Source organism: Motacilla alba, chromosome 2, assembly GCF_015832195.1.
Source record: "Motacilla alba alba isolate MOTALB_02 chromosome 2, Motacilla_alba_V1.0_pri, whole genome shotgun sequence".
Classification (NCBI taxonomy): domain Eukaryota; kingdom Metazoa; phylum Chordata; class Aves; order Passeriformes; family Motacillidae; genus Motacilla; species Motacilla alba.
In genome coordinates, this window is record NC_052017.1 from 14,356,720 (window position 1) to 14,376,454 (window position 19,735).

Sequence of the window (19,735 nt, forward strand, 5' to 3'; positions counted from 1 at the left end):
CTCCTTCAAGGTGGGGTTGTCTGTTAGAGAAGTTAACTACTGTGGCTTGTGATAGTATCAAAGGCACCATTTAAATATAGATCACCTGTGCCTGTATCCTAACTTTTAAAATGTACCTAAATTCAAGATAAATCACTTCAAAATACAAATTTGTTTATGCAATTCCTTGAGTTACTCAAATGGAAAGTGCATGGAAGTTTTCAATAAATAATGTATACCAGTGTCAGTAATGTGTAAATCTATTTCTGAAATTAACAGTTCTGTTTCATAGCAAGAAATGTGTTGAAATTGCCCACCTAAATGGGTTAGAGCTGCTGCAAGGAATGCTGTTTGTTGCAGCCTTTGTGATTTAGACATAGTTTTGCTGGCAGTTGTTCAGATTTTAGTTTTGCTGGCAGGCAGTTTTGCTGCACGTTGCTCAGCGTGCTGCTGTGGTCTGGGTTGCAGGAGCTCCGGCAGAGTGGATATTTCCTTAACAAGAAAGCAAGCCAGCACTGGGGTCCTTTCAGCATGTATCACGCTCAGCTTTTGATTTAACAAGGAGACAAACTGAGAGCTGGTTAAACCTCACCACTGTGGGGAAGCAGTTGTCATGTGAGTGGAAATGCGCCGAAGCCAGTCCAAAGGCAGGCTCAAAAGTGACTCTCTGCAATGACAGCCGATATGTTTCTGTCTGTACATGAACTACCAAACTTTATTCTCAGTACTCCACCATCCATTCACTTGGGAGTGTTTTACTAGTCTTGTGCATATTAAAATGATGTAACAAAATGCTAAAGTTATTTAGCTTTTAAGCATTTGTTAGCTTATTGGAGCATCAACTTTGTTCATAGTAAACTACAAAGCTAACTCAAGGATTGTGTGTGCTGTAACAGTAGTAATGTTGGTTTTTTATTTGGGCAATAAATATAACTGCATTATGTAATTTTGGTTAGATTTAGTGTTGTTGTTTAAGTTAAACCTTGCCATGCTTTGGTGGTATGTGCGGGTATAGGTTATTTTGTCTTTGAACACCTGAGGCTCTGAGCTTATAGCACTAATCAGTGGCAAAACTGTAGAACTCAGTGTCCTTGCTGAGATAATTGCTTTAGGTAAAAGGGGCACTTCACTTTTCTTTGTTATTTCCTACTTAGTGGATTCTAGTGCTTTTTGTCACTCCACAAATGCTGCCTTAATTTTCTTTGTATGTGCAGATTTCAGTCTTTTGATGCTGACTAAAAACAATAAGATTTTAGTAAATCACTTAATACCCCCATACATCGATGTTGTCTTTTCTTGTTTGTGTTTTCAGTATAACACTTTGTCTGAAATATTTTTAGAAATTTTTTATAATGTATTGGGATGATGTAAAATGGCAACACTCTTAATGAAAAATATGCTGCAATTGTGAGATCTACCTTCTCATGGCCCTCACATTTTCTCTGCGAGTTTGCTCTTGAGTTACCAGAAAACCTGTGTTATGATAAATATGGTCTCTTCTTGGTTGTTACAGTTCTAAGTCTTAAATTTATTTCATGCTAAATATTTATCTTCTATGCTTATAGAATGTGTATGTTTGAATGTGGTAAGTACATTCCATACCAGCATATTGTTTTATAAGTAATTTGATATCTTTATTCTGAAAAAGCAAGTCCTTACCCTTGTGTCTCCTCTCCTAGGCATCCCAAATATTTGGGTCAAAGACAGTCATACCAGGCAATCATAAAAATCTAAATATCTTACTGCAGGATAATAGATTTTATTTTTCTTACACAAGAGCTAGTCAGGTGTTGTAGTACTGTCAATGCAATATGAAGAGTGAATGTTTAAATCTTGTATTTCCTGTAATTCTTTGGTGGTTCTCAATACCTGTTGGGTTGCAAAATTAGCAGCACCTGCTGCAGAAGGAATCCAACATCTCTCTGCCAATTAGTAGTATTATCCCAACATGCCAGTCTTACTTACTGCTTCAGAGAAGACTACAGGAAAAAGGAGAGATCTGAAGACAAAATGCAGAATAAAACCAAGGCTGTTTTCACACCCTTAGGTGGTGACATCAGGAGTCTGAAAGTTTGCACTATTTAGGCATATGAGTAGTATGTCCAGGTCTTGTTTGCATGAATTAGATTCTACTTACAATTTTATTTTACTTTTTTTTAGTATAATGCTTCACCACAGCAGCAGAGAGATATAATAAAGAGTAGGAGTCTGGACAGGAGGCTACAGGAACCAATAGTTTTAACAAAATGGAGGCACAGCACGATTGTGCTGGACACCAACGACAAGGTAGGAGCAAGTTATCAGCATGCTGAAATGCCACTTGTTTCTGATGTGTGACATATTTAATGTACCAGAAGTTACTATGCCTGAATTTCTGAAATTTCATTTTTCTTTTGGTCTCTTGTATCATTGTGTATAACATGCAGCAAAAACAAGGGCTGTTCAATAACTTCACTGCTGTTACTTTGTGAATAGTAGCTCTTTTATTGTCCTTGAAGTATTTTAACTAGTGTTAGTTCAGGGGAAAAGCTGTGCATGGTTACAGCAGGGTTGTAATATTGTTTTTGAAGGGCAGAGGACAGTACTGAAAGTGCTGAAACATTTGGCTTTGATCCTCTCCACAGTTGAGCTGGTGTTTAGTCTGAAAAATGCTGTGGGTTAGTAACAACAAAAGCCATTTTCTGCCCATTCTTTGGGCATGTTCTTGATAGCCTTTTTTGGGCTGTACAGTAAGAGGTGCTGTTTAGGCCAGCAAGGAGACAGGGCCTTTCCTTTGCTCTCCCTCTGCTTTGACCTCTTTCCTTGTTTTCTGCTTGTGCTGGGCCATTCTGCCTCTGCATGGGTCGGGAGAGCTGATGTGAGCTGAGCAGGGAAGAACTGAAATGGGTGCTGTACAGTGGTGACATGCTGGTTTCTGTAGCTTCACTGCAGTCCATCCCAAGATACCTGGAAAATGAAATATCTTGGTAGTGCTGAAATCTTAGCACAAACTTCTCAGAATGAAATACCAAGAAATGGCATTGTAAGTTCCCTTTTCCTAAAATTCAGAGAAAAAAAAATTACTGCAGATTTGAAAATGTAAGGAAAAGCCTATGAGTGGCCTTGTGTAATCGCAGATGTCAAAACCAAACTTGAATGGACAAAACACAGTAATTGTAATGACAATGGATCTGCTGCCCTGAACCTTACTTGCTCGGCCTGTTGTATCCATTTTAATGGACTTGCTTTCCATGAGTTGACTTAGCTCTTCAGAACAGGATTTATTTGATTTGATCTTGAGCTTTTGAGTTGTCACTTTGGGATAGATCAAGTGTGGTGTTGAGGAGGCAGTGGGCTGTGCTTGGCTGAAGACTTTGCACCTCTCGGCGTTAATTCAGCTCCAGCGATTCTGAGATCCCACTGCTGTTCCTTTCCCCTTCCTCCTCCTCTGCCTCATGCATCCTTCCGTACTCAGTGTGTTGTGGCACTCCATGAGACACAGCCTAGATGGAGCCCTGATAAATCAAAGCTGAGTGGACACTTCTAGCCTCATGTGCAGTTTATGCTTCACAGGTATGGACGATTTTGTTGGAGATAGCTTGGAGTTCTGGCTTCGCTTTTAAGGAAGACTTAACTTTTTATTTTTTGGCATAAGGTATACTGCTGTTTTGGAAAGAACTTTATGTAGTGCTGCACTGAATGAAGAAGCTTTTGTAAAACATTGAATAAGTGGAGCTGTTTACATTTCTTCAAGGCTCACTGTTCACATATCGAGAACTTAAACCTAGTGAAGCAAACATGAAAATGCACAAATGTTTTGGGTAATAACCAAAAGAAACTCTATTTGAGCTGCATTTGTGAAGTCTTGAGACAGCAGCCTAAAGCTCCTTTAACAGTTTCCAAAAATGTAGGCAGCATGTGTTTTTTATTGGTAAGAAGAAAATAGTTTATATGGAGCACAGCATTATGGCTTTGAGAAAATTTAAAACGTGTAGTGGAGCAATAAACTAATGTTTTATGGAAAGACAAATAATTTTTAGTTCATTATGCAGCTGTTTTATTACACTAGCAGGCACACTGTTAATATATTCTGCTTTAAATTAGTATGTGGAAAGGGAATGTTTCGTTACCACAAATACTGGATTTCTTGTTCCAGAGTTGCTTTTGCTGTATGAAAGCTACCTCAAATTCAAATGAAATAGAAAGGAAAGCAGCTGGTATCTGTCTGGATGGGCACATGACCCCCGAGCTTTCTGTTTAGCTGTCTCCTGGGGAAGCTGTTTTCTGTCTATTTTCCTTATTTGTTTTTTTTCCCTGGAAAAAAAATGGAACTCAAAATAGGGCAGTCAAAAGAGTACTTGAAATGTGTCAGAGTGAAAGTATGGGTTGCCAGGGCTCATGAGAATTTGGTGATACCAAACATACTGTTTAACACTTTATTGGCTGTAGCAAATATCTGGATATAGCCATTAGCTAAAAAATTTGATATGCATAGGAAAAATACCTTCCTGAGAGGGACAAATGATTTTCTTATTTTGAACTTTTTTTTTTTCCTTTGCAGACATCTGAAAATATGGAACATTTAGGCTGTTCTACTTAGGAGTGCTAAAGTTCTCTGTTGTTATGCTGCTAAAAGAACTAGTGGGCCACTTCTCTAGGTAGATTTGCAAGTGAATTTTAAAGCACAAGTGTGCAGAGTGCTATGGAATGCTGCAAAAGCAAACTGGGTGTAGGAAAGCTATCGAGGGATTTAAAAAGAGAGAGGGGGAGAAATGTGCTAACAGTAACAGAGAACAAGTGATGTTTTTCTTCCATTTGAAATTCTTTACCAGATTTTCAAGCAGTGTGTTTGTGCAAGGCAATTATTACTTCAGAGAAAACACACATGCCCTTTTTTTTTTTTTTTTTGTTGTTGCTCCATATGGGCAATTTTTCTAGTTTTCAGAGATGAAGTATTTTATTTTGGTCTGTAGTCAACAGCTCAAAACAAAAGCCCAAATCTCTAGAGGTTTTCAGTGTTTGATTATAAGGAGATTACTAATCATGAGCCACAAAAATTAATAAAGTTGGTATGTGTTTTTCTACGTATATAATTTTTATGCTAATCTTGTATTTACTAACCACACAGAAACATATTGTATTTTTAAAATCATAGTATTTGTATCTTGTAATCAGCCATTATTTTAAATATGCATCATAATTTGATAGCAATGTCGTACAAAAATTTACCCCTTTTTAAGGATGAAGGCTTTGCTTGAAGCTGATGCAGCATGTATTAACATCTTTTTTTCAAATGGTTATGTACTAATTTACCCAGTTTGAGTGTTGTCTGTAAACCTTGTAAGAACACTGTTTAGTAAATAAGTTTAGAATGTAACTGTCTGAGAACATTATGAATGCCTAAAAGAAGTACTTTTCTAATCTATGAGAGTGTAAAAAGAAAGAGAGAGAAAGCAACTTTAGATGTAAAAAAAAAATTGTATGAAAGGTGATAACAGTATCTGTTGACATTGACTATTTGAATTTTACAGGAATCATCAACTGCTTCTAAGGCCAGTTTTCCTGAAAATGAGTCATCTCCTTCTTCACCAAAGCATCAAGCCACAGTCAGTATGCAAAATGTTTAAATAAATAAGTAGATGTTTTAGAAACAGAGCTATTCATGATTAGAGAATTGAGGGCAAGCCTTCTTGTTCTTGGGAAAAATAATGGGATAAAACTATTTGAAGGCTTTGCATTTTAAAAGGAATGCATTACATCCAGCTCTGCTTTCAGGCAAAAAATGAATGTCCTTGGTTTAAATGCAACTTAGTGATAGTAGATTAAGTAAAAAATTCACTGTGGCCAAATTGTGCCTAATTATGTAGAACTCACGTTGCTTCCTCCAACAGTCACATCTTCTTACATAGTGTCTAGAAAGGTAAAACCAGAAAATTCCCCCTCTTCACAGAATCCCTCACTGTTAGTCAGTATGATGTCTTTAAATTTGGCTTGTGTTTTAGTCTTCCTAGCATAAATAAACTGTGTCCTTTTGATTTAGTAGAATAACTTCTAGGAGAAAAACCTTGGCCTGTGTAAACAGCTTTTTAAAATTTCAGTTTATATTTTAAATGTGATAATTCCTTTTTAAACAGCAAATGGATAAAAAACTTCATATTTCTATTTTTTTTTTTTTAATTTTGGAACTGTACTACAGTAGCATTGAAATAAGTAACTTTGTCAGTTTTCCCAGCCCCTTGATAGGTATCTCAGGGCATTAAAGGCACAACTTCTCCTGTTTCTTTCTTACTCTGAGTGCAGGGGAATAGTTCTCTGGCTTAGTTCTGATAATCCATTCTTGCAACATTTCAAACAGTTTTTCACAATAAAATAAACATTGATTATTAAGCAAGCATAGCTGATAACCCTACACAAAAGCAATTATTACTGCATGTGATCTAATTTCTTTAAATATGGCTCAGATCTTGAATTTTTGAAACTGTATTTTGCAGAAGAGCTCACTCCTGATTTAGGTAATAGAAAAAACATCTGTATTTTCTTTAGCTGTTCCCTAGGATTCAAATATTCCAAAGAAAGCTGATATATTTTTGAGAATTTTGATCCTTAACCTGCTTTCCTCTTCTTTTTCCTGATTCTGTTAATTTTCCCATTAGTACCCCCTAGTGTTGCTGCTAAGTAGGGCAGTATGATGCTTTCTCTGAATAATTCTCTGGAACATCCCTACTGGTTCCACTGTGAGTAATTGACTAAAACCATGATTTATTTTGGGAAGTGAGCACTGGTTGCTCGATCACCGTGAAAGTTGGCAACAGGCTTTTCTGCTTGTTAAAAGCCAAAGGCTGGTTAAAAGGATGCAATGCATGGGACTGCTGGTCCTGGGTCCACATGGATCACATACAGAGTAATCTAAAGAATGGGATAATTCATTTGTTTGGCCTTTTGGAAAGTGGATGAGGGAAGGGGCTCACTTCTTGTGTTGAAAATACTGGTTTTGGAAAATAATTCATCTGTCACTGGCTTGGAAAAGCATTTCAGCCCAGTGAAGATATTATACTGAGTATAAGAGCAGCAGTTACCACTGGACTGAAGTAACATCTGATCCACCAGCTAAACATCTTTGTCCTTGATGATGTGTTTTTTCTGTATTCTATGTGCCAGGCTTGAAACATGTCAGTAGAATTTTTGAAGTCCATGAAAAACAGATCTAGTCTCTGATAAGAGTGTTGTCCATGGTATCCCAGAAAAAAAAAATTCTTCAAAATTGTATTGTGCAGTTATGGTCCATTTAAATTTGAGATATAGAGGAAAATTCTGAAGAGGATTTATCTTCTATTTTCATTTGATCTAGAATTGAGGTCATTTTTTTAATGATAAAACTAATTTGGATCCATTCCCTAGTTGATTGTTTCAACTAATAGCTTATTACTTACTTTAGGAACTGTTAGAATCTGTTACCGAAAAGGAATTGATGATAAAATAATTTAGCATTCTTTTAGCACCACTGACTGGTTGGACAAGGCTGGGATGTCAGAAGAAAATGATAGATTTTCATACCTCATCTTAAGATGCTGTTTCAAGTGAATCTTTTTATCCTAGAATGCTTTTCAAACATTCCTTCATTTTATTATTTTTACCCAGAGACTATAAATATTCACTTAAAATCTTTGTAACTTGCAAACAGCTGTCTTGTTCAGCAGTGTTCTTCTCCCACCAATCACTGACTGGTGTTCAAATGTTTTTTGTAGGCATACTAATATAGATGGTTTTCATCAACAAGACATAACTAAGTAGTTTAAAATTCTACTATTTTCCATGGGGATAGGAAAAAAGAGGACATCAAAGAAATGTTTCACTCTTCTGTTTTTAACATGAATATGTTAATTTTTTATGCACTTCAACCATGTTTTATTGAAAATAAGAGATTACATTAAAATTAATAGGAAGAATTTATATGGGAATCTAGGCTGGTTTTTTGTCAGCCACCTCCTTTGTTTGTAGATGACTACTGTGCTATTATTATATTACTATTATGCAAATCATTATAAATTTTATAGTCATAATTTTCACTGTGTACTATCACACATTATTTAACTTGGCTTGTCCAAAGAACCTTGGTCTTGGTGAAGGAAAGCTTTTTACCTTCTGAATGGTAATAAGTACTTTCCCAGAGGAATTTTGATTTTGCTGATCTCTGAATATTTAAATATGCTTAAAGACAGTTTCTTGAAGTTATGACATGACCAAAGATGGCTCACTGCCAGAAATTGATTATTTGGGGGATTGAATGCTGTGATGTGATGTTAATAGAAGCAGACTTTCTTTTATATTTCTTATGTCTTACTCTTATCTTACAGGGTCAAGAAAAGTATGGGTTATTAAATGTGACAAAAATCACAGAAAATGGGAAGAAAGTTCGGTAAGTCTTGGACTTGAAAGGTGCATGTGCTTAGGGTTTACCAAAGGTCTTTTGTATGAGGACAGCATACTGGGGTTTGCAACTTCTTACTTTTTGTCTGAATTTGCCTTAGAGGTTTTCCTGTATGACACAGCTTGACCTTATCCCATGTGTTTGTCCCAGTGAGCTAAAGCTAATGGGCTGCAGGGAGCCAGAGGCTCATGGATCAGGGCTTCACACAGGCCGGCCATTTCCTGAAGGTGCATTGATGAGAGACAGCTTTTTAAAATGGAATTGATTGATGGATTGATTTACTGAAGGGTAAATCTGTATAGGTTACAGTGTGTCTTGTTCCTTCGATAAAATCAGTGTAAGAGGAGCTTTCAGACTTCCACTTGCTGTCCGTTTACGTCGAAGGAGTGTACATCCATGTTCTCCCTAATTCTTCCTTCACTGTGCTCGTGAAGGGTTTGGAGCAGTGTATTGCCCAATGTCAGTCTCCTGTAGGTGAAGAGTGACCTCCTTTTTAACTTTCCTCTGCGTCCCAGGCAGCAATTTGCACTGTAAATTGTGATGTGTAATCAGGTGTTGCTGTCTAACCACATTTCTGGTGTTTTGAATCAATGGCAAATACTGCAGAGGTGTGGCACATCCTCAGAGTTAACTTAGATTTGCTTCTTGCCTTTTTTCCCCTTTTTATTGCTTTTTTGGTTAATTTAATCTTTTAGATCTAATAGTGTGTTATATCTAGTTCAGTGTTTCCCAGACTTGTGATACACGAAGCATGCTTGTTCTGAGGATTAAACAGCCAACACCCAGCTGTTATTGTAGACCCACCCTGACCTAGTCCAGTCTGGCTGGGCAGCACATCTGACCTCCAGTCTGGTTCCTCAGAGTTCTTCTAACAGTTTGCTGGGGCTGGGTCGACAGTAGTGTGTGTAAGCTGCTGCTGTTACAGTGTGCTGTCATCATTTACATTGTGTCTGCTGGAATCATTGATCTGGATTGTTGCACTGCTGAGCAGAAAGATGCATTGTGGCCATTCTGTCACTTTGAGAGCTGTTAAGTAATAATTCATGTGGGCCATGGGAATAGATATTCAGGGCTTGTCAAGATTTTTTTTTTAATAACCTCAGGAGGATGGGTCTGCTGGCATAAAATCAAATAGTCAGACAACTGAAGCAACTTGTTCTTTCTCTTAATTTTTCAGATGTGTAGGAAATACTTTTTTTGCCAATATAAATGAGCTTATTACATAAACATGGGACAGTTACATCTCAGATGAATGAATTTCAGAATTATGCAGTAGTTTGGCATGATCTGTTAAGTACACAGTGAGCTGAGCATTCCAGATTAGCCCCTTTGAAATTATAATTGCATGGTGTTTCTCTTGGTGTACTGCTTCTACTACTAATTAGCTTTGTTTGATTTAAACTTTGATGGTCAGGCTGGGATTGTTAACATATGTTTCCTTCTACAAATATGATAGCAATTAAGACTTACTGATGCCACTAATGACTATATATGTGCTTAACTATTTTAACTTACAGGTCAGCTGAGCAACAATGATTGACAGTTTAAATACCTGCTTTCAGAGTCAATTTATTTTATGTTTGTTTACAATTATTTACAGAAAGAATTGGATGTCATCGTGGGCAGTGTTACAAGGGTCATCACTTCTGTTCACTAAAACCCAAGGAAGTGGAACTGGCTGGGTAAGCCCAGGAACAACCCCCACCCTCACTGAAGTGTTAGTCATGTAAATCACAATAAACTAAAGCCCTGTTACTTGCAGTGCCTAAATACCTATATATATATATACACCTAATACAGAAAAAATATACCTGTGTAGAAGTTGGCAAGAAAATAGTTTTATGTAACCGTAATGTAATTGTGATGTAGAGTTAGAAGAAAACCAGTTGTATGTATGTATTTTTGACAGGCAAGGCACTGATAACATTCAGGTGCTTCTTAGGCTTGAAGTTATTTCTCAAGGCCAAATACTTTTGTGTTCTTCACTAATGTGTTTGGTAAAACACACAAACTGTTTAGACATTCTTGGGTATTTTTTGTAAGCTCCAGGTAATTTTGAATGTGATACATATAATAAAAAAAATAGTCTGACACAAGGCTCCTTGCCTTGGCCTATTTGAGCCATGCAGTGCTGTTGTCTTATGATTTAGTCTTTGTCTTGCTGGATTCCATATTTTGTTCTAGGTCTTCATAGTGCATGACAAGTACTTGTAGTTATTTTGTTGTCTGATGAAGACCAAAAGAGAAACATCACACTGAAGAGGATGATTATTCAATTTTTTTATCACCTCTAATGTAAATAGCACTATCATTAAATTTGCTGTATTTATCCAGCTGCATTCCTGCATTAATAGGTATAGAAATGGCTCTTTATCTATGGCTTTCATAGCCTCTTTTGGAGGTCTCACATTAAACTGTGTGGATCTCCTGTAATAAGTAAAGACAGGCCAGAGCCAGTGTTCATTCTTTCCATGTATTGTCATGTGAATTCCAGCAAAATTGCCTCTTGCAGATCTGTGCTATCTTGCTGTGCTTTACTGGTCTTCCTACTTGCCTCACTTTCTCCTGCTGTGCTTCATTATGGGTAATGAATTGAAATTGACAGTTTCTTTCTATAGTATTGAGGCTTTTTTCAGACCTGTAAATATATTTCCCCCCCTTCTGTTGAAGGGGTGGTTGGAAAAAATAGATGAGGATGGATAAATAGAGTTTGGAGTAGAAGAGAATTAAAAAGGTAAAGTTAGGTAAGATGATCAAGCAGAAGGAAGAAAGAAAAACAATAAAAATGAAAGACATGAGAGAAGGTAAATTCCACTATATGGCAGGAAGTGGATTTTGGTGGCTTCTGTGATTGACTTTTGCAGCCAAAGATCCAAAAAGTGTTTTAGTTTTACAGATATTAATAGGCATATTGCAAAGTAAAAGTTCTGCCTACATAACTAGTCAAGTTCCAAAATTTCACTTACAGCTACTAATACTCTTAATTCAGGTGTGGCTGTATATCAAAAGAACTGTCTTTTCCAGCTGTATGTTGATATCATTAAAACACACAATGCTAAATTGTTCATGTATATATGATAATGTTATAAATGACGTGTGCCCAAATTAATTATCCATAAAAGATAAGCTATAAGCAGAGTTGCATGACTTATGGGCACTAGTGTAAGTCATGTTATGCTAGATTGAATAATTAAAAAAAATCTGAACAAATAAATTAAAAAAATAAAAATGTGTAAGTTCTTTTGATAATTTAGGGTGGAGCCGAAGTCCCATAGTCAGAATATTTCTGTGAGACCCTAACAATTGTGTGTACTGTAAAGCACTAGAGTAGGGTCAGCAAAATAAATATCAACAGTACAAACAGAATAAAATGAAGCTTGAAATATTAAAACAGAATCTCTCTCAAGGACCTAATGTTTTACACCTGCATAATCATAGCTGACTTTGTAGATACGTAATTGAGTGTTCAGCACACACTCTTCTTGGTCTCCATAGGCAATTTTTTTTTTCAGGTACTCAAAATTCCACCTCACATCTCAAACTTTGTTCTGTGTCCATATTTTGAGAAGGTGAAGTCAAGTCTAACAGTTTGACATATGATAAGAATTACATTTCTTCTTCACCTTACGAGAATATTTAGCATTCGTCTAGTGATTGACATAACCATATATTCTTTTTTTGTGCATTGTTTTTTGACTTCATCACTTTTCTTCCTTTTTCTCATCAAGTCATTTTGCCAAGGGGGCTCAATTCCTGAGCTCTTGCTCTCGCTGCTTTCTTCTTGGAAAAATGCTCTCAGTCATCGACCTGCTGTCACCTATGTAAACTCTGCCCAAGTTTCAGCTATCACTGTATGTGTTCTTGTTGCATGCCTCTTGTCACTGTAAGGCTATTTGCCACTAATCCTGAAAGTAAACTTGAATTTTTCCGAGATTTAGTTTTGACACTTCATATAACAGCTCATGTATCTGGTTTGCTGTTTTTGAAAGTCATCCAAGGTGCAAATTAACACAAGTTTATTGCAATAATCCTGTAATTGTTCCACTGGTACAAAGTAGAAAGCATACCTGGTTCCTTGGTGCTAGAATTTTAATTCCAAATTTGCCTACTATTTGAACCACTAGTGCCTTGACTAATAAGCAGCATGATATTCTGAGTTTTTAACAGATATTTTGTCTGATTAATTCTAACACAACTAATTTGGAATCTTTGTATGGTGCCTATGATACCTTTGATACAATGGTGTATGTATTGTTTGATAATTCTAGCTGTAATTGGAATACCCAGTAATGTAAACGTTATGAATGAAGAGGTGAAAGGAAAAGAGCACAAGGATGTCCTGGCTATATTCCACATACAGAAAGCTGGTGTAATTGGTAGGATTTTTATATGTAATTTAGGCATCTGTAATTATGTTTTGAAAATGCCAAGCACAGAAGAGCTGCCTATCAAAAATTCATTAATTAACCTTATGTTTAAAATTATGCAACTGTCTTCTTCTTGTTTGTGAAATTAATTGCTCTGTGTGTGGAAGCCTGGAACAGATAACTTGTGAACAGTTTGGTAGCCTTGTAAAAGGCTACTTATTATAAGAAGATCTGGATGTTTTTGAAAAGTATTTTTCGCTCAGTTTTTGGTGTGAATGAGATGTATTATTGTCAAAGTGACAGGGCTTCATAAAGCAAAGAAAATGGTAACTGCTTGGAAGGATTCATCTGTCAGCTTTCTGTAATAGGGATGTGTCCTCAGTGACAAGTACAGTGGTGGCAAACCAAACCTGTAAACTTCCCAAACATCAAGGAAATAGATGCTCTTCAAGATTCATCTGAGCAAACTCTTGTTGATGCTACACAACTGTGATTTTAGCCAAGGATGTTATGTGTACCTTACTACAGTTCACCAGTATTGCACTGCTAATTATGCAGGAGCTCAGATGCTGTAGTGAAAACTTTTTGGAATGCAAATGGTTCTATCAGTCTGGTTTAAAAACAATCCATCATTTTGCTGGGACAATAAAGAATTCCGCCCCCCTTTTTTTTTGCTTTTTTTTTTTTCCTTAAGCTGTAGTTTTGAAACTCCCCTGCTAGCCAAAAAGGTGCACCTGTCTCCACAGCTTTCTTTCCACAGTCCATCCATGGATGAGGAGGACTTGGAATTAAAGCATCCTACCCAACTCTAATTAGAAACAGAATTACAAGAATATCAGGTGTCATTTGTGCATCCAATGTCTTCCCCATAAATAACTTCCAGTTCTGTTTCCAAAGAATGCTAGAATGTGTCACAGTACAGACTGTGTGGTTTGTCCCTGTGCAGGCTTCCAGGACTTGGAGAAAATCCTGAAAATATTGAAAAGGCCTTCTATTTATTGATGTCAGTACGCATCTTCAAGGCTGTCCTTAAGCTGCACAGCATCCTCTCTATCTAAAGAAAACACCCTATCCTTTCCAAAAAATTACCTCTCCCATGCAACCAGCATAAGTACATCCCATGACTATGTTTTTTTTGTCTAAAAAAAGGTGTCAGAAGTGACTGTAGGACAGCTTCATATCTAGGACAGCTGCCAGCACCACATATAGATCTCTCCCTCTGTTACTCTGCCTCCCTTTCCAATATTCCCAGACAGTTCAAAAGGGGAATCCAGTAAGAGTGATCCAGTGCAGGTGTCTACTCAGTAAGAGCTGGATTTCTCTTGACTGCTGCTGGCTAGGTAGCACTGTTTTGTGAAAGCAGACTTATTATCTGTGTGGCAGCAGATGCTAAAGGAAAAGGGGTTTTTTTGAGTTTTGTCAGCAGAACCTGCTGGCTTCAGGAGGGTTCAATTGCCTTCAGCAACCTTTGTGTGCAGGTTGTGTGAGCAGCCCTGTGCAGCACTTGCTCCTGAAAGCTTTAAGGAGGGAAATGGCTGCTGGCATCTCATTTTCATAGATCTGGGAGCAGAAAAGAGCCTTGACAGGAAAGCTCAAAGGAGAGCCTGCATGGTAAACTTAAAATGTCCTTGAATAAAAAGGTTGTGACAGGTATGTGATGTTTTGGTATTTAAGAAGAGCTTTGCAGGGTAGCTGGATTATTTGCCTGAGTTTCCCCATCCTTGGCTCTCAAACAGCCGCTTGGCCAACATTTGAGTGAAGGAGTGGTGAAATTCTTCTTATATTTCCCTTTTGGCTTTAGTTTTTGCTTTCTTCTGTGCTTCTCTGAAACTCTGAGGGGACTCAGGCCAAAAAGATTGGTACAGTGTAAAGCTGGAGGTAGTGCTGTAATCTGTCAGGTATGGATTCAGCAAGCTAATGTAGTTAGCCTACATGCCCTAATGAGGGCATTTCTTTTGGTCAAAACAGCACTGACAGGTAACATTTTTTTTCTTGTTATGTGCTGATGTCACCTGTAGCAAGTCCTGTCCTGTGATTCTCAGCATCACGTGGGCTGTGGTTTTAACTAATCACCCCCCTGCCCCAGTCCTGTAGAGGACTTTGGCACTAGTTTCCTGTTCTCTCCAGTGCCAAACTCTATAAATTGATTTCATTTTTTTTCCAACACGCAGCAAGATTGATCTAGACTGCCAGGAAGTGCGTCTGGGACACTTTGGATGTGTGTGCAGCAGTTATGTGACTTTCTCTTGAACAGGCAGCTGCTGCAAGAGCCAGAATGGCCCAGAGATTGCTCCTTTGGACTCTGCTGCTGAGCTGGGCTTCTCTCAAAAGCTCTACTATAATCAAAAAGAAATGTTCTTGGATGAGGTATCTGCAAATTGAGTTAGAAAGTGGAAGGTGGTGGGGATTTTTTTCCCAAGTGCTAATTGGCATCGGGTAAATTAGAAGTGCAGCCCTATTCTGATATTTCATGGGTAAAATAAAGAAGTTAAGATGCTGCTTCCCATTCAACACTTCATTGCCCTTAGGACTCTAGACGTGGAGATTTTCCAGTGGTAAACAGCCTTTCTGAAACACAATTAGCATTAATTAACATCCATGCTGGGAGTTTAATCAGAAGCAGCAGATTAGTCCTGTTTTCTGAACCATCTTTTCTCCCCTTGGGTATGGCTGTTCTTGCGCAGGCTGGAAACTTGTGTTTGCAGCAAGGAGCTTGTCCTGGGGCTTAGGTCCCCCAGAGCTGTCACAGGAACAGCACTCACACATCAAAGGCTGCGTGAAGAAATAAGAACCTTTCTGGGGGAGCAGATGCTACAAGCTTTCCCTGGAACTACAGCATGAAATTTCTGTGCTATATCTGAGGGACTTCCGGCTTTCCCTGTTCCCTATTTTACTCATGTCACTCATAAATAGAGCTTTTTGTTTGTGTGGGCCACTGAACGGGTTTCCTTGAGGAATTACATTTCAAAGCTATGTGGTGTATGTTGAAATCATAGTAAAAGTACTTTATTTAAAAAAATTCTGATACTTAATATAAATGTGAAAGTAGGAAGCAAGAATAGCTCCCTGAGGTTTTCCTCCAAATTGTTGGAAGGGTTACTTTTGAGTTATTTCCTCTTTAGTAGACAGTGAGTTCTGTTTACTTGGTAGGACATACTCCAGTATTGCAATAGAAGCACTACAGAAAAGTATTAAAGTGTTGGGGGGGGGGTAAATGTTTTTAAAAAAAATTATAAATAGAGAAATGTACAAACTGAGAGTGCTCTTTCAGTGTGGAGGGATGGGATTCCTGTCCAGCAAGCCTACTGTTTCTGGTTTGATTTTTGGTTTTATATACGACCACTGATTAAGTGGCAGAATGTTTGGGGGTGTTTTGTTCAGTTACTTATTAGCTGTTTTTGTTTAAAGCTTGGGACTATCTTGGCTAAAATCAAGCTACAATCAAATGTTGTATGGACTTCTGCCATTTGTGATAGGAAAGAAATCTCTGCTGGAATTTGATTGGCATCTAAATTTGTGGAATTTTGAGGGCTTTAGGCTGAGCAGCTTGTAAGACACTTAAGGGGGCTTAAAGGTTGTTCTGTGGAAGATTTTTTGTTTTCCTGGTGTCATGCCTATTGATTGGTGGCAAAGTATTTGGTCTAAGTTGTATAGACTGTAAATAATACATGTTATATTTAAAAGATTGCAAGACTGTAAAGAATTTCCTCAGGTTTAATTTTATCATCACTGTTTGTAATTTTTTCCAGAAGTTTGGTGTTAATCAGTCTAAGCCAGAATTTACAGTGGATCTCAAAGGGGCTTTGATTGACTGGGCCTCGAAGGACAAATCTAGCAAAAAGAATGTTATTGAGGTAAATTATTTTATTTAAATGCAGAATTATATGCACTTCAATTATTGATGTATGAAATTTTCTTTGAACTTAAAATCAAAAACTCATAAAACTGAGTTTTATCCACTTCTACCTGCTTAAATGTAGCTCTTATCTTAGTACCTGCAAGAAATGTCCATTTTTAATATGTCTGTATGTGATATGCTTTTCACTTTTAAGCAGACTGTTAATGGCTGTTCTCACTGCTGGATGTTCTTGAGTGTCTGTGTATTAGCTAACAATTTTGCCAGTGAGAAGTTTAATTTGATTTAAGTGATTTTGCTTCTGAACTGTAGTGTGTTTTTCAGTCCTGATGATATCTGTTTTTATTTCTTTAAAGCTAAAAACTCGCCAAGGTACTGAGCTCTTAATTCAATCAGATAATGACAGCTTTATTAATGAATGGTATAAAGTTCTTAACTACACCATAAATAATCAGGTATGTATTTATATCATGAAGGTTCTATTTTCACAGTAATATTATTTAGTAAACTAATTGATATAACACTTCTAAAGTTTCATGTGCATCTTTGTTTACTGATTTTCTTGAGAGCAGGCAGTAGTTTGAGGATATGGCAGTTCCTGGTGGTGGTGAGTGAAATATAATTAATAATGGCAAAGGGAGAAAGATGGTCGGTCCACTGGCTTAAGATGCAGGAGGTGTGGGCTGACATCCATCTCAGAAATGAACTTACTTCTCTGACCAAATCCTTGTTCTGTCTCAGTGACCTGAAAGGTTCTGATAGAGAGGGAATGAAAGGAAGAGGATGGCCAAGGGACGACTTAATGCCATACATTTATTAGCATTTGATACTGCTGTTCACTTACTACGGCTGCACTGAAGTGCAGATTAAAAGTCCTGGCAAAATACTGTATTATCTCTTCTTATCTGACAGCATAATGCCAAGTATTTAATTTTCAGAGAAGTGCTCAAGCGTTTGCTTTTGATATTGCCAAATAGGATTAACAGTTTTTTAATTCAGAAGTTGGAGGAGATCTTGGAGAAAATATTGCTCTCTATCAAGTTTCCTTCATGTGTATTCTTACTTTTTAATAGTTCCAGGCTTGGCTGCTGTTCATAAGCTCCAGTTTTGTTGCTTTCAATGCCAGTCAATGGTTTTCATTTCTTTTAGCTCTGTTAGTGCTTTTCACGTATGGGTGTTTTCCACCAAAACACAGCAGGCTAATAGGAATGGTTGAGTTTCTTTCTGAGCACTTGTAGTTTAGGTTCCTAATCTGCTGTCTCCTAGTATGGAAATGTCATGGCCCTTAATAACCAGGCAAGGCAGTGTCACCCAGTGACCCCTTCTCCTGTCTGACCTGTGTAACACAACTGAGGCCACTTCTTCCCTGCTTAAAAAAGAGTGAAGATGGAAAGGCTGAGATGTGCTGAGATGTGAGGTATTACGTATTAGGTTGAGGAATGGTGGAATAAGGAGAGTTTATCATCATTCTGGAGGAAGTGGTGATGTATGCTGCTGGGAGCTGGTAGCCAAGAGACCCAAGACTACAAGGTATAAGTCAAGAAAGTGCATTAGACTACCTGATAATTTGAAGCACTGAAGCTTTGGGTACAAAAATCCATCAGATCTAAAGCCAACTTTTAATTTTGGAAAGTTTATGGTAATAGTAGCTGTGATCTCTTTCCCATGGCCAAGGTACTCTATTGCTAGCATAAGATCTTCCTCAAAGGAAAGGGCAGATGAGATTCTGTTCTCTTTGCTCCCTCAGGCTGCTGTTGTGGCAATATCCTGTGCAAGAGGAACAGCTACCTGCAAAGGATGGGGCTACTCTTTTTTAAATACAGAAATTTCCATGTTATTACTTTAGACTTGTTGCATAGTAAAAACTAGATCCCAGCTGACTTTTTTCCAAAGCATTTAATAGTTTTAAAATATACCAATCCTAAAAAGCTTTGAGGCCTCTTGAAGAGTGGCAGAGGATCCTTAATGGGGACATTATTTGGGCAGTTGAATATATTGATCTGTGATGTGTAAAAAGGCTATCCAAAGCTTTTGAAAAGGAACAGGAATGAAGGTATTTAAAGGTAACACTGCCCTACAGGTTAAAGTACAGCTTAGTCCAGGAAGTCATGCTGCTGCTCAGTGCTCTGGAGTGCACAACCCTGCCTCATTTTAAGGGTTTCCTTCCTTGTAAAAGAAGGCACTCTTCAGTCAGATTTTGGCAACTGCATAGCAGTCCAGTTCACTTCAGTTGAAGTGAAGTAAGACATACACAGTTTGGGAAGGGAATAAATATGTGGTGCTGAAACTGAGGGCGTTTCTTTCCCCATTTCCTGGTATGTCTGCAGTCACACACGTAGCCTGGGCTGCAGGTAAGATCAGCAGACTCTGGTATCTGCCTCCACACTTCAACATGATCTGTGTTTTCACTTGACAATGTTTAATCAGAATATGCTGAGATAGCAGGAACACTGGGAAAGAATTTTAGGCACTGGTACACTTATTTTTCAGAGTGAATTCAGTGTATGTTTTGACAGTAGTGAGAATTTCCAGCTAATAGTTCTATTTTCTATTAAGAAAATTATACTTCTAGAGAAAACAAATTGGGTAAATGCTCTAGAAATTTTTTTCTACTCTATCAGTCAGGCATTTCTGTGGCAGACCATTAAATATCTGATGTTTGTCTATTGGATTTGGAAAATAAGCCCAACCAAAAATCATTTCTGTTGTTTGTTGGTTGATGTAATGAAGTGTTATCATGAAAGGTTGGTTGTACTTTGTTCAATGTCCAGCAACATTTTTTTTATTGAGTTTTATGATGAAGTAGTGTTTCTCAAAGTTACTCACTCTGCCAGTGAGAGTTGTCTCTGAAGATGTTTAACATCTGGAGTTCAGGAAAGAACAAACTGAATGTCATTATAGGGGGAAAAACTGTATTGTAGAACTGTCTGCAGGAAATGTGTGTGTTAATGCTGTATTTTCTGAACTGGCAAATTGAGCACTGCATATCTTCTTAAATCCAACAGGTAATAGAATCTGATGAAGGATTAGATGATGAGGTACCAGATTCCCCTGGAGTGGAAAAACAAGACAAAGAGAAAGAGAAAGAAAATAAAGACTCTAAGAAACTTCGTTGTGAGTTGAAAA

The 19,735-nt window shown here is 37.5% G+C and overlaps 1 protein-coding gene across 10 annotated transcripts in view; it reads left to right on the forward strand.

Annotated features, from left to right (window-relative positions):
• The window catches only part of ARHGAP12 (Rho GTPase activating protein 12), a 76,212-nt gene that overhangs the window by 46,261 nt on the left and 10,216 nt on the right, over positions 1-19,735 (forward strand). For 6 of the 10 annotated variants that reach the window (XM_038125838.1, XM_038125844.1, XM_038125868.1 and 3 more), the window contains 8 exons: positions 2,140-2,265; positions 5,490-5,564; positions 8,313-8,374; positions 9,987-10,068; positions 12,115-12,237; positions 16,503-16,607; positions 16,966-17,064; positions 19,615-19,723. In XM_038125838.1, the coding sequence (XP_037981766.1) occupies positions 2,140-2,265; positions 5,490-5,564; positions 8,313-8,374; positions 9,987-10,068; positions 12,115-12,237; positions 16,503-16,607; positions 16,966-17,064; positions 19,615-19,723 (781 nt within the window). The remainder of the gene's footprint in view (positions 1-2,139; positions 2,266-5,489; positions 5,565-8,312; positions 8,375-9,986; positions 10,069-12,114; positions 12,238-16,502; positions 16,608-16,965; positions 17,065-19,614; positions 19,724-19,735) is intronic. The other 4 variants (XM_038125853.1, XM_038125874.1, XM_038125862.1 and 1 more) reach the window with 2 other exon arrangements.